The sequence below is a fragment of the Pseudophryne corroboree genome, chromosome 1 (assembly GCF_028390025.1).
Source record: "Pseudophryne corroboree isolate aPseCor3 chromosome 1, aPseCor3.hap2, whole genome shotgun sequence".
Classification (NCBI taxonomy): domain Eukaryota; kingdom Metazoa; phylum Chordata; class Amphibia; order Anura; family Myobatrachidae; genus Pseudophryne; species Pseudophryne corroboree.
In genome coordinates this window covers 576,644,040-576,658,908 of record NC_086444.1, presented here as the reverse complement: position 1 = coordinate 576,658,908, position 14,869 = coordinate 576,644,040, and the positions used below count along the sequence as shown (strand labels likewise).

The window sequence follows — 14,869 nt, the reverse complement described above, 5'->3', positions numbered from 1 at the left end:
AGTCATTTCACAGTCTAGCAATGCTTCAAATAGAGGGCGCTGTGGAGCAAGTCATATCACAGTATAGCAATGCTTCAAATAGAGGGCGCTGTGGAGTAAGTCATTTCACATACAGTGGGTCACAGAGCAAATGACCCAATCCTAGCACACACATTGTGCTGCAGCTCAAACAGTCTAGGGATAAGTGTCACTTCGTGTTTTCCTTGCAATTGCAGTGGTAAGGGGAAGCAGAGGGTCTCACACAACCCTATCCCTTAAGGCTCTCTCTGGTACAATGACAGGCAGCTCCAAATAAATCCCACATGTCCCTCTCCTTGTACATAGGGTCCTGCTGTGATCTGTCCCAAGGGGCTGTGATGTTGCAAGCTGTCAGGGTGACCACTGTTGGTCTGGGTGCCCATATGTGGGGGCTGTCTGGGGTGAAGTAGAGTACCTGCATTATCTGCTGCTGTTGCCAGCTCCTGCCGGTCACTTCTCACTGCTGCTTTTCAGGATGACAGCCGTCTCTCGATGCCCAGTCTCTCCCAGCGCAGCGCGCCTCCAGACCTCCGCGTACAGCTCTTCACATCCACGCATGACACACTGCCTCCTGTTCCAAAGCCATGCTCTCTCTGTCTGCTCACTGCAGCTCTCCTTCCTGCTTCTCTCCCCACACAACACGGCCAATCAGAGCGCTCCCAGCTTCCCGCTCTGCAGGGATCCTGATGGAAAGCACAGGGTCCTAGTGCTATACATATTCCTCTCCTGGTTGCCATAGTTGCTTAGCAACCAGTGTAAAAAGGATTTTAATCCTCACAGTGCATCTGCAACTGGTTTAACTGCAGAAGGGGTACCCCAAACGCGGGTATCACATGTTCGCCCGCTGAAATTATGCGTGTCCCCACGCATACTGTAATGGATTAAAGTCCTACACCACAGTCTTTGAACTCCCAATACATGCAAATAATTAGATGCCAACAAGTTAAACCTGAACAGTTATACCTTTCTACTTTTACTCTTGTTAAATAGCTAGGGTATGTCCATCCCAGGGACCCCATCCCTCCGCCACAGGACTCCGATCCCTCTGCGGTACGGGTTCTTCAATGGTGTACATGGGTGGTACTCTATATCATGGCGTGCGATCTGCAACGAGCATGTGGTGCACCTTTATCGCATCTCATTGATCTTCGTATAGCCTGCTGTATCCTGAAGGTGAATTCTTCTCCCGTTATGGTCCTGTACTCACTATCCATTACAGGCTTCTCTTCCGTGGAATGGGCTTCAGCCTTCTCAGCTGCCTGTGGGGTCTCTGCCTGCAGTGCCTGGGGCTTGGGTTCAGACGATGGCATTGCTGGCTCCGGACTTCTGGATTCCACGGGTTCCACTATCTTTGTCATGGCCATGTGGACCACTGCTTCAGTGTCCCTTTTCTGGTCAGTCGCACCGGCATCTGTTTGCTCGAAATTTGCTGCACGGTAATCTGCGTCTTGCCTTTTTGGGATGTACTCTCGTTTTGGTTGAGGAGAAATCTGAGGCTTTATCACATTTTGAAGGCACTGCTGCACTGTCTCACTCTGACCTTTCGCAACCGGTCTCTCGCTTGTGTCCAGCATTTTCCTTTGCTTTGGGACTTCAGGTTCGGGTGGTCGGGGTATCCGTTCAGGTCGAGGAGGATTGGTGTTAGGTCTACCGGTCTCGCTATTACAGTCTCTTGGTTCCTCTCTGCTTCCGCTGTCCCAGTAGTCTTGCTGGTAGTAGAGTGGAGGCTTTCTATACCGCGGACAGCGCCAATACCGGTTACGCTCTCTGGCATGTCTGTTGCCTTGCACTGGAACGCCATTAGGACCTGTGACGTTGATGGCCTTAACGCCCCTTTTTCCATTGGTCAATTCAAATTCGACCCATTCCCCGCTTCCTAGGCTTCGGAAGTAATTGTTCTGATGGGTCTTCTGAATGCCCGTATAGTGAACATATATGGTTCTCTTAGTGTCTGTTCTCCTTATGAAGCCGTAACCACGCGTTGCACTAAACCACAATACTTGGCCTGTCGTCTTTCTTGTTCTGGTTCTTCGATCATCCCCACCAGATGGTACACTCATCACTCCGACTTGACTCTGCCACACCAGTCTTGGTCCTGCTTTTCTGGGTCGTTCCTCCCATGGTAGATCTATTCTCTCCACTCTTTCGGAGGTCTGTTGACATACAGTGCCTTTCAGAGCATGGAATTGATCGGTCAATCGTCGGCCCGATTCTCTTACTACGTCCCAGCGAGGACGACTCTGCCAATCTTGCTCATTGACGCCATTCTCTGTGTCTAGTCCTATCTTGGTCCCTGTCGAGCTCTTCTAATCTCCGGCTCATTTGGGAGAGATTCAATATCATCTCCGTCAGCCTCTGATTGAGCGTTTCCATAGGATCTGGTCCCGGTGGGGCTTGTGCTTGCTGGAGAACCGCTCCCACTTGGGCTAGTCCGTCTGACTTCACGGGCAGTGCGGTTTCTCTGTAGCTGTCATCTTCACTCCACTCTGAAGACGCATCTTTCACGACATTGTTGCTCTGATTTTTCCCAAGGATCTGCAGCACCGTCTCTTTGAATTCAGAGAAGGAGTTCCCTGGTTGCTGTCGTCTCTCCATGCGCATTTGAGAGCGAATCGTCTCTCCTCTTGCCCCTTCTACAAACAGGTCTGTTAACGTTCTATCTATCCCTTCGACTTCTCGTTCATCCAGGGCCCGTATAGCCTTTGCAGCTTCTTGTAGGGCCAGCGCGAAGTCTCGCAGTGATTCGTCAGGTCTTTGTTTTCTCGCATAAAGGCGGCTCTTTAATTCCGCTATAGTCTCGCAGTCGAATATGGTCATCAGCTTCTTAAAGATCCCTTCGACGGTCTTCTTTTCGCTGTCTTCCCATGCTTTCACTTCCCGTAGTGCCGAATCCGTCAATTGACCCATAACGATCTCTATTTTCTGTTCTTCGGTTAGTGAGTACAGGCGGAACATGGAGTACATCTTGTCTTTGAATTCTTTGAACGTACTCGAACCCGGCACTTGTTTTCCTGCAAACGTTGGTAACCATGGTGCTCCAAAATAGTATGGCATAGTCAACGGTGATGCCGCCATGGTGGTCGTGTTTCCTTGTCCGAGTGCCGGTGGTAGCATGGGAGTAGCGGGAACCTGTGGATCCGTCATCTTGCTCGTATCCTGTTCGTGACGCCAAGTGTGATAGGTGGCTAAGCGTACCTGCAGTCTCACGCCTGTCCAGTTGTGGCCTCTCTGGTCGTTCGGTTCTTGCTTGTCGCGACGTCAGGCGGAATCTGCGTGGGAAGGCTGCGTAGGACCTGGGCAGAAGGGACGGGGATACCCCAGTATAGTCAACACCCCCCTTTTAAAGGTGAAAGGACCACTACGGTGGGATACAGTAACAAAGATTTATTATAGACAGGGTTAGTCACTGGTCCATGTGACTAAATTCACCTCTTAGTAGAGTTCAGTGCAATTCAATAAGCCACGATACTTTTAGTCACATACTAAAAATATAACATAACATTAACACAAGAGCATTTCAGAATTTCAACACTCAGACGTCTTATACAGCTGTTTCATGAGTATGCATGCGTTATACTGACGGGTCACTAGATGTCGCTAGATTGGATATGTTCAGTTTATGCTGCTGACAAAATGTTCCAGCTATATCACTGTCCTACAGGGGGTGCTGTAGAATGAGTTCGCACTGTGCACAGTATTTGTAATCCAACGGGTGGTGCCGTGGAGCAGCTACTTGCCATGTATAGCACCAGTTTCCAATAGAGGGCGCTGTGGAGTAAGTCATATCCCAGTATAGCAATGCTTCAAATAGAGGGCGCGGTGGAGTAAGTCATTTCACAGTCTAGCAATGCTTCAAATAGAGGGCGCTGTGGAGTAAGTCATTTCACAGTCTAGCAATGCTTCAAATAGAGGGCGCTGTGGAGCAAGTCATATCACAGTATAGCAATGCTTCAAATAGAGGGCGCTGTGGAGTAAGTCATTTCACATACAGTGGGTCACAGAGCAAATGACCCAATCCTAGCACACACATTGTGCTGCAGCTCAAACAGTCTAGGGATAAGTGTCACTTCGTGTTTTCCTTGCAATTGCAGTGGTAAGGGGAAGCAGAGGGTCTCACACAACCCTATCCCTTAAGGCTCTCTCTGGTACAATGACAGGCAGCTCCAAATAAATCCCACATGTCCCTCTCCTTGTACATAGGGTCCTGCTGTGATCTGTCCCAAGGGGCTGTGATGTTGCAAGCTGTCAGGGTGACCACTGTTGGTCTGGGTGCCCATATGTGGGGGCTGTCTGGGGTGAAGTAGAGTACCTGCATTATCTGCTGCTGTTGCCAGCTCCTGCCGGTCACTTCTCACTGCTGCTTTTCAGGATGACAGCCGTCTCTCGATGCCCAGTCTCTCCCAGCGCAGCGCGCCTCCAGACCTCCGCGTACAGCTCTTCACATCCACGCATGACACACTGCCTCCTGTTCCAAAGCCATGCTCTCTCTGTCTGCTCACTGCAGCTCTCCTTCCTGCTTCTCTCCCCACACAACACGGCCAATCAGAGCGCTCCCAGCTTCCCGCTCTGCAGGGATCCTGATGGAAAGCCCAGGGTCCTAGTGCTATACATATTCCTCTCCTGGTTGCCATAGTTGCTTAGCAACCAGTGTAAAAAGGATTTTAATCCTCACAGTGCATCTGCAACTGGTTTAACTGCAGAAGGGGTACCCCAAACGCGGGTATCACATGTTCGCCCGCTGAAATTATGCGTGTCCCCACGCATACTGTAATGGATTAAAGTCCTACACCACAGTCTTTGAACTCCCAATACATGCAAATAATTAGATGCCAACAAGTTAAACCTGAACAGTTATACCTTTCTACTTTTACTCTTGTTAAATAGCTAGGGTATGTCCATCCCAGGGACCCCATCCCTCCGCCACAGGACTCCGATCCCTCTGCGGTACGGGTTCTTCAATGGTGTACATGGGTGGTACTCTATATCACGGCGTGCGATCTGCAACGAGCATGTGGTGCACCTTTATCGCATCTCATTGATCTTCGTATAGCCTGCTGTATCCTGAAGGTGAATTCTTCTCCCGTTATGGTCCTGTACTCACTATCCATTACAGGCTTCTCTTCCGTGGAATGGGCTTCAGCCTTCTCAGCTGCCTGTGGGGTCTCTGCCTGCAGTGCCTGGGGCTTGGGTTCAGACGATGGCATTGCTGGCTCCGGACTTCTGGATTCCACGGGTTCCACTATCTTTGTCATGGCCATGTGGACCACTGCTTCAGTGTCCCTTTTCTGGTCAGTCGCACCGGCATCTGTTTGCTCGAAATTTGCTGCACGGTAATCTGCGTCTTGCCTTTTTGGGATGTACTCTCGTTTTGGTTGAGGAGAAATCTGAGGCTTTATCACATTTTGAAGGCACTGCTGCACTGTCTCACTCTGACCTTTCGCAACCGGTCTCTCGCTTGTGTCCAGCATTTTCCTTTGCTTTGGGACTTCAGGTTCGGGTGGTCGGGGTATCCGTTCAGGTCGAGGAGGATTGGTGTTAGGTCTACCGGTCTCACTATTACAGTCTCTTGGTTCCTCTCTGCTTCCGCTGTCCCAGTAGTCTTGCTGGTAGTAGAGTGGAGGCTTTCTATACCGCGGACAGCGCCAATACCGGTTACGCTCTCTGGCATGTCTGTTGCCTTGCACTGGAACGCCATTAGGACCTGTGACGTTGATGGCCTTAACGCCCCTTTTTCCATTGGTCAATTCAAATTCGACCCATTCCCCGCTTCCTAGGCTTCGGAAGTAATTGTTCTGATGGGTCTTCTGAATGCCCGTATAGTGAACATATATGGTTCTCTTAGTGTCTGTTCTCCTTATGAAGCCGTAACCACGCGTTGCACTAAACCACAATACTTGGCCTGTCGTCTTTCTTGTTCTGGTTCTTCGATCATCCCCACCAGATGGTACACTCATCACTCCGACTTGACTCTGCCACACCAGTCTTGGTCTTGCTTTTCTGGGTCGTTCCTCCCATGGTAGATCTATTCTCTCCACTCTTTCGGAGGTCTGTTGACATACAGTGCCTTTCAGAGCATGGAATTGATCGGTCAATCGTCGGCCCGATTCTCTTACTACGTCCCAGCGAGGACGACTCTGCCAATCTTGCTCTTGACGCCATTCTCTGTGTCTATTCCTATCTTGGTCCCTGTCGAGCTCTTCTAATCTCCGGCTCATTTGGGAGAGATTCAATATCATCTCCGTCAGCCTCTGATTGAGCGTTTCCATAGGATCTGGTCCCGGTGGGGCTTGTGCTTGCTGGAGAACCGCTCCCACTTGGGCTAGTCCGTCTGACTTCACGGGCAGTGCGGTTTCTCTGTAGCTGTCATCTTCACTCCACTCTGAAGACGCATCTTTCACGACATTGTTGCTCTGATTTTTCCCAAGGATCTGCAGCGCCGTCTCTTTGAATTCAGAGAAGGAGTTCCCTGGTTGCTGTCGTCTCTCCATGCGCATTTGAGAGCGAATCGTCTCTCCTCTTGCCCCTTCTACAAACAGGTCTGTTAACGTTCTATCTATCCCTTCGACTTCTCGTTCATCCAGGGCCCGTATAGCCTTTGCAGCTTCTTGTAGGGCCAGCGCGAAGTCTCGCAGTGATTCGTCAGGTCTTTGTTTTCTCGCATAAAGGCGGCTCTTTAATTCCGCTATAGTCTCGCAGTCGAATATGGTCATCAGCTTCTTAAAGATCCCTTCGACGGTCTTCTTTTCGCTGTCTTCCCATGCTTTCACTTCCCGTAGTGCCGAATCCGTCAATTGACCCATAACGATCTCTATTTTCTGTTCTTCGGTTAGTGAGTACAGGCGGAACATGGAGTACATCTTGTCTTTGAATTCTTTGAACGTACTCGAACCCGGCACTTGTTTTCCTGCAAACGTTGGTAACCATGGTGCTCCAAAATAGTATGGCATAGTCAACGGTGATGCCGCCATGGTGGTCGTGTTTCCTTGTCCGAGTGCCGGTGGTAGCATGGGAGTAGCGGGAACCTGTGGATCCGTCATCTTGCTCGTATCCTGTTCGTGACGCCAAGTGTGATAGGTGGCTAAGCGTACCTGCAGTCTCACGCCTGTCCAGTTGTGGCCTCTCTGGTCGTTCGGTTCTTGCTTGTCGCGACGTCAGGCGGAATCTGCGTGGGAAGGCTGCGTAGGACCTGGGCAGAAGGGACGGGGATACCCCAGTATAGTCAACACCCCCCTTTTAAAGGTGAAAGGACCACTACGGTGGGATACAGTAACAAAGATTTATTATAGACAGGGTTAGTCACTGGTCCATGTGACTAAATTCACCTCTTAGTAGAGTTCAGTGCAATTCAATAAGCCACGATACTTTTAGTCACATACTAAAAATATAACATAACATTAACACAAGAGCATTTCAGAATTTCAACACTCAGACGTCTTATACAGCTGTTTCATGAGTATGCATGCGTTATACTGACGGGTCACTAGATGTCGCTAGATTGGATATGTTCAGTTTATGCTGCTGACAAAATGTTCCAGCTATATCACTGTCCTACAGGGGGTGCTGTAGAATGAGTTCGCACTGTGCACAGTATTTGTAATCCAACGGGTGGTGCCGTGGAGCAGCTACTTGCCATGTATAGCACCAGTTTCCAATAGAGGGCGCTGTGGAGTAAGTCATATCCCAGTATAGCAATGCTTCAAATAGAGGGCGCGGTGGAGTAAGTCATTTCACAGTCTAGCAATGCTTCAAATAGAGGGCGCTGTGGAGTAAGTCATTTCACAGTCTAGCAATGCTTCAAATAGAGGGCGCTGTGGAGCAAGTCATATCACAGTATAGCAATGCTTCAAATAGAGGGCGCTGTGGAGTAAGTCATTTCACATACAGTGGGTCACAGAGCAAATGACCCAATCCTAGCACACACATTGTGCTGCAGCTCAAACAGTCTAGGGATAAGTGTCACTTCGTGTTTTCCTTGCAATTGCAGTGGTAAGGGGAAGCAGAGGGTCTCACACAACCCTATCCCTTAAGGCTCTCTCTGGTACAATGACAGGCAGCTCCAAATAAATCCCACATGTCCCTCTCCTTGTACATAGGGTCCTGCTGTGATCTGTCCCAAGGGGCTGTGATGTTGCAAGCTGTCAGGGTGACCACTGTTGGTCTGGGTGCCCATATGTGGGGGCTGTCTGGGGTGAAGTAGAGTACCTGCATTATCTACTGCTGTTGCCAGCTCCTGCCGGTCACTTCTCACTGCTGCTTTTCAGGATGACAGCCGTCTCTCGATGCCCAGTCTCTCCCAGCGCAGCGCGCCTCCAGACCTCCGCGTACAGCTCTTCACATCCGCGCATGACACACTGCCTCCTGTTCCAAAGCCATGCTCTCTCTGTCTGCTCACTGCAGCTCTCCTTCCTGCTTCTCTCCCCACACAACACGGCCAATCAGAGCGCTCCCAGCTTCCCGCTCTGCAGGGATCCTGATGGAAAGCCCAGGGTCCTAGTGCTATACATATTCCTCTCCTGGTTGCCATAGTTGCTTAGCAACCAGTGTAAAAAGGATTTTAATCCTCACAGTGCATCTGCAACTGGTTTAACTGCAGAAGGGGTACCCCAAACGCGGGTATCACATGTTCGCCCGCTGAAATTATGCGTGTCCCCACGCATACTGTAATGGATTAGAGTCCTACACCACAGTCTTTGAACTCCCAATACATGCAAATAATTAGATGCCAACAAGTTAAACCTGAACAGTTATACCTTTCTACTTTTACTCTTGTTAAATAGCTAGGGTATGTCCATCCCAGGGACCCCATCCCTCCGCCACAGGACTCCGATCCCTCTGCGGTACGGGTTCTTCAATGGTGTACATGGGTGGTACTCTATATCACGGCGTGCGATCTGCAACGAGCATGTGGTGCACCTTTATCGCATCTCATTGATCTTCGTATAGCCTGCTGTATCCTGAAGGCGAATTCTTCTCCCGTTATGGTCCTGTACTCACTATCCATTACAGGCTTCTCTTCCGTGGAATGGGCTTCAGCCTTCTCAGCTGCCTGTGGGGTCTCTGCCTGCAGTGCCTGGGGCTTGGGTTCAGACGATGGCATTGCTGGCTCCGGACTTCTGGATTCCACGGGTTCCACTATCTTTGTCATGGCCATGTGGACCACTGCTTCAGTGTCCCTTTTCTGGTCAGTCGCACCGGCATCTGTTTGCTCGAAATTTGCTGCACGGTAATCTGCGTCTTGCCTTTTTGGGATGTACTCTCGTTTTGGTTGAGGAGAAATCTGAGGCTTTATCACATTTTGAAGGCACTGCTGCACTGTCTCACTCTGACCTTTCGCAACCGGTCTCTCGCTTGTGTCCAGCATTTTCCTTTGCTTTGGGACTTCAGGTTCGGGTGGTCGGGGTATCCGTTCAGGTCGAGGAGGATTGGTGTTAGGTCTACCGGTCTCACTATTACAGTCTCTTGGTTCCTCTCTGCTTCCGCTGTCCCAGTAGTCTTGCTGGTAGTAGAGTGGAGGCTTTCTATACCGCGGACAGCACCAATACCGGTTACGCTCTCTGGCATGTCTGTTGCCTTGCACTGGAACGCCATTAGGACCTGTGACGTTGATGGCCTTAACGCCCCTTTTTCCATTGGTCAATTCAAATTCGACCCATTCCCCGCTTCCTAGGCTTCGGAAGTAATTGTTCTGATGGGTCTTCTGAATGCCCGTATAGTGAACATATATGGTTCTCTTAGTGTCTGTTCTCCTTATGAAGCCGTAACCACGCGTTGCACTAAACCACAATACTTGGCCTGTCGTCTTTCTTGTTCTGGTTCTTCGATCATCCCCACCAGATGGTACACTCATCACTCCGACTTGACTCTGCCACACCAGTCTTGGTCCTGCTTTTCTGGGTCGTTCCTCCCATGGTAGATCTATTCTCTCCACTCTTTCGGAGGTCTGTTGACATACAGTGCCTTTCAGAGCATGGAATTGATCGGTCAATCGTCGGCCCGATTCTCTTACTACGTCCCAGCGAGGACGACTCTGCCAATCTTGCTCTTGACGCCATTCTCTGTGTCTATTCCTATCTTGGTCCCTGTCGAGCTCTTCTAATCTCCGGCTCATTTGGGAGAGATTCAATATCATCTCCGTCAGCCTCTGATTGAGCGTTTCCATAGGATCTGGTCCCGGTGGGGCTTGTGCTTGCTGGAGAACCGCTCCCACTTGGGCTAGTCCGTCTGACTTCACGGGCAGTGCGGTTTCTCTGTAGCTGTCATCTTCACTCCACTCTGAAGACGCATCTTTCACGACATTGTTGCTCTGATTTTTCCCAAGGATCTGCAGCACCGTCTCTTTGAATTCAGAGAAGGAGTTCCCTGGTTGCTGTCGTCTCTCCATGCGCATTTGAGAGCGAATCGTCTCTCCTCTTGCCCCTTCTACAAACAGGTCTGTTAACGTTCTATCTATCCCTTCGACTTCTCGTTCATCCAGGGCCCGTATAGCCTTTGCAGCTTCTTGTAGGGCCAGCGCGAAGTCTCGCAGTGATTCATCAGGTCTTTGTTTTCTCGCATAAAGGCGGCTCTTTAATTCCGCTATAGTCTCGCAGTCGAATATGGTCATCAGCTTCTTAAAGATCCCTTCGACGGTCTTCTTTTCGCTGTCTTCCCATGCTTTCACTTCCCGTAGTGCCGAATCCGTCAATTGACCCATAACGATCTCTATTTTCTGTTCTTCGGTTAGTGAGTACAGGCGGAACATGAAGTACATCTTGTCTTTGAATTCTTTGAACGTACTCGAACCCGGCACTTGTTTTCCTGCAAACGTTGGTAACCATGGTGCTCCAAAATAGTATGGCATAGTCAACGGTGATGCCGCCATGGTGGTCGTGTTTCCTTGTCCGAGTGCCGGTGGTAGCATGGGAGTAGCGGGAACCTGTGGATCCGTCATCTTGCTCGTATCCTGTTCGTGACGCCAAGTGTGATAGGTGGCTAAGCGTACCTGCAGTCTCACGCCTGTCCAGTTGTGGCCTCTCTGGTCGTTCGGTTCTTGCTTGTCGCGACGTCAGGCGGAATCTGCGTGGGAAGGCTGCGTAGGACCTGGGCAGAAGGGACGGGGATACCCCAGTATAGTCAACACCCCCCTTTTAAAGGTGAAAGGACCACTACGGTGGGATACAGTAACAAAGATTTATTATAGACAGGGTTAGTCACTGGTCCATGTGACTAAATTCACCTCTTAGTAGAGTTCAGTGCAATTCAATAAGCCACGATACTTTTAGTCACATACTAAAAATATAACATAACATTAACACAAGAGCATTTCAGAATTTCAACACTCAGACGTCTTATACAGCTGTTTCATGAGTATGCATGCGTTATACTGACGGGTCACTAGATGTCGCTAGATTGGATATGTTCAGTTTATGCTGCTGACAAAATGTTCCAGCTATATCACTGTCCTACAGGGGGTGCTGTAGAATGAGTTCGCACTGTGCACAGTATTTGTAATCCAACGGGTGGTGCCGTGGAGCAGCTACTTGCCATGTATAGCACCAGTTTCCAATAGAGGGCGCTGTGGAGTAAGTCATATCCCAGTATAGCAATGCTTCAAATAGAGGGCGCTGTGGAGTAAGTCATTTCACAGTCTAGCAATGCTTCAAATAGAGGGCGCTGTGGAGTAAGTCATTTCACAGTCTAGCAATGCTTCAAATAGAGGGCGCTGTGGAGCAAGTCATATCACAGTATAGCAATGCTTCAAATAGAGGGCGCTGTGGAGTAAGTCATTTCACATACAGTGGGTCACAGAGCAAATGACCCAATCCTGGCACACACATTGTGCTGCAGCTCAAACAGTCTAGGGATAAGTGTCACTTCGTGTTTTCCTTGCAATTGCAGTGGTAAGGGGAAGCAGAGGGTCTCACACAACCCTATCCCTTAAGGCTCTCTCTGGTACAATGACAGGCAGCTCCAAATAAATCCCACATGTCCCTCTCCTTGTACATAGGGTCCTGCTGTGATCTGTCCCAAGGGGCTGTGATGTTGCAAGCTGTCAGGGTGACCACTGTTGGTCTGGGTGCCCATATGTGGGGGCTGTCTGGGGTGAAGTAGAGTACCTGCATTATCTGCTGCTGTTGCCAGCTCCTGCCGGTCACTTCTCACTGCTGCTTTTCAGGATGACAGCCGTCTCTCGATGCCCAGTCTCTCCCAGCGCAGCGCGCCTCCAGACCTCCGCGTACAGCTCTTCACATCCGCGCATGACACACTGCCTCCTGTTCCAAAGCCATGCTCTCTCTGTCTGCTCACTGCAGCTCTCCTTCCTGCTTCTCTCCCCACACAACACGGCCAATCAGAGCGCTCCCAGCTTCCCGCTCTGCAGGGATCCTGATGGAAAGCCCAGGGTCCTAGTGCTATACATATTCCTCTCCTGGTTGCCATAGTTGCTTAGCAACCAGTGTAAAAAGGATTTTAATCCTCACAGTGCATCTGCAACTGGTTTAACTGCAGAAGGGGTACCCCAAACGCGGGTATCACATGTTCGCCCGCTGAAATTATGCGTGTCCCCACGCATACTGTAATGGATTAGAGTCCTACACCACAGTCTTTGAACTCCCAATACATGCAAATAATTAGATGCCAACAAGTTAAACCTGAACAGTTATACCTTTCTACTTTTACTCTTGTTAAATAGCTAGGGTATGTCCATCCCAGGGACCCCATCCCTCCGCCACAGGACTCCGATCCCTCTGCGGTACGGGTTCTTCAATGGTGTACATGTGTGGTACACTATATCACGGCGTGCGATCTGCAACGAGCATGTGGTGCACCTTTATCGCATCTCATTGATCTTCGTATAGCCTGCTGTATCCTGAAGGCGAATTCTTCTCCCGTTATGGTCCTGTACTCACTATCCATTACAGGCTTCTCTTCCGTGGAATGGGCTTCAGCCTTCTCAGCTGCCTGTGGGGTCTCTGCCTGCAGTGCCTGGGGCTTGGGTTCAGACGATGGCATTGCTGGCTCCGGACTTCTGGATTCCACGGGTTCCACTATCTTTGTCATGGCCATGTGGACCACTGCTTCAGTGTCCCTTTTCTGGTCAGTCGCACCGGCATCTGTTTGCTCGAAATTTGCTGCACGGTAATCTGCGTCTTGCCTTTTTGGGATGTACTCTCGTTTTGGTTGAGGAGAAATCTGAGGCTTTATCACATTTTGAAGGCACTGCTGCACTGTCTCACTCTGACCTTTCGCAACCGGTCTCTCGCTTGTGTCCAGCATTTTCCTTTGCTTTGGGACTTCAGGTTCGGGTGGTCGGGGTATCCGTTCAGGTCGAGGAGGATTGGTGTTAGGTCTACCGGTCTCACTATTACAGTCTCTTGGTTCCTCTCTGCTTCCGCTGTCCCAGTAGTCTTGCTGGTAGTAGAGTGGAGGCTTTCTATACCGCGGACAGCACCAATACCGGTTACGCTCTCTGGCATGTCTGTTGCCTTGCACTGGAACGCCATTAGGACCTGTGACGTTGATGGCCTTAACGCCCCTTTTTCCATTGGTCAATTCAAATTCGACCCATTCCCCGCTTCCTAGGCTTCGGAAGTAATTGTTCTGATGGGTCTTCTGAATGCCCGTATAGTGAACATATATGGTTCTCTTAGTGTCTGTTCTCCTTATGAAGCCGTAACCACGCGTTGCACTAAACCACAATACTTGGCCTGTCGTCTTTCTTGTTCTGGTTCTTCGATCATCCCCACCAGATGGTACACTCATCACTCCGACTTGACTCTGCCACACCAGTCTTGGTCCTGCTTTTCTGGGTCGTTCCTCCCATGGTAGATCTATTCTCTCCACTCTTTCGGAGGTCTGTTGACATACAGTGCCTTTCAGAGCATGGAATTGATCGGTCAATCGTCGGCCCGATTCTCTTACTACGTCCCAGCGAGGACGACTCTGACAATCTTGCTCTTGATGCCATTCTCTGTGTCTATTCCTATCTTGGTCCCTGTCGAGCTCTTCTAATCTCCGGCTCATTTGGGAGAGATTCAATATCATCTCCGTCAGCCTCTGATTGAGCATTTCCATAGGATCTGGTCCCGGTGGGGCTTGTGCTTGCTGGAGAACCGCTCCCACTTGGGCTAGTCCGTCTGACTTCACGGGCAGTGCGGTTTCTCTGTAGCTGTCATCTTCACTCCACTCTGAAGACGCATCTTTCACGACATTGTTGCTCTGATTTTTCCCAAGGATCTGCAGCACCGTCTCTTTGAATTCAGAGAAGGAGTTCCCTGGTTGCTGTCGTCTGTCCATGCGCATTTGAGAGCGAATCGTCTCTCCTCTTGCCCCTTCTACAAACAGGTCTGTTAACGTTCTATCTATCCCTTCGACTTCTCGTTCATCCAGGGCCCGTATAGCCTTTGCAGCTTCTTGTAGGGCCAGCGCGAAGTCTCGCAGTGATTCGTCAGGTCTTTGTTTTCTCGCATAAAGGCGGCTCTTTAATTCCGCTATAGTCTCGCAGTCGAATATGGTCATCAGCTTCTTAAAGATCCCTTCGACGGTCTTCTTTTCGCTGTCTTCCCATGCTTTCACTTCCCGTAGTGCCGAATCCGTCAATTGACCCATAACGATCTCTATTTTCTGTTCTTCGGTTAGTGAGTACAGGCGGAACATGGAGTACATCTTGTCTTTGAATTCTTTGAACGTACTCGAACCCGGCACTTGTTTTCCTGCAAACGTTGGTAACCATGGTGCTCCAAAATAGTATGGCATAGTCAACGGTGATGCCGCCATGGTGGTCGTGTTTCCTTGTCCGAGTGCCGGTGGTAGCATGGGAGTAGCGGGAACCTGTGGATCCGTCATCTTGCTCGTATCCTGTTCGTGACGCCAA

At 50.0% G+C, this 14,869-nt stretch overlaps 1 protein-coding gene across 1 annotated transcript; it reads right to left on the bottom strand.

Annotated features, from left to right (window-relative positions):
• Positions 1–1,103: 1,103 nt before the first annotated feature.
• On the bottom strand, positions 1,104–2,078 carry LOC135036529 (B box-binding protein-like). The gene has a single exon (XM_063954462.1). The coding sequence runs from the start codon at positions 2,076–2,078 to the stop codon at positions 1,104–1,106; it is 975 nt and encodes a 324-aa protein (XP_063810532.1).
• Positions 2,079–14,869: the final 12,791 nt, after the last annotated feature.

What these genes read in the sequence shown, in the direction of transcription:
- LOC135036529 (XM_063954462.1), bottom strand. Translation starts at nt 2,078, where the DNA reads ATGAGTGTACCATCTGGTGGGGATGATCGAAGAACCAGAACAAGAAAG.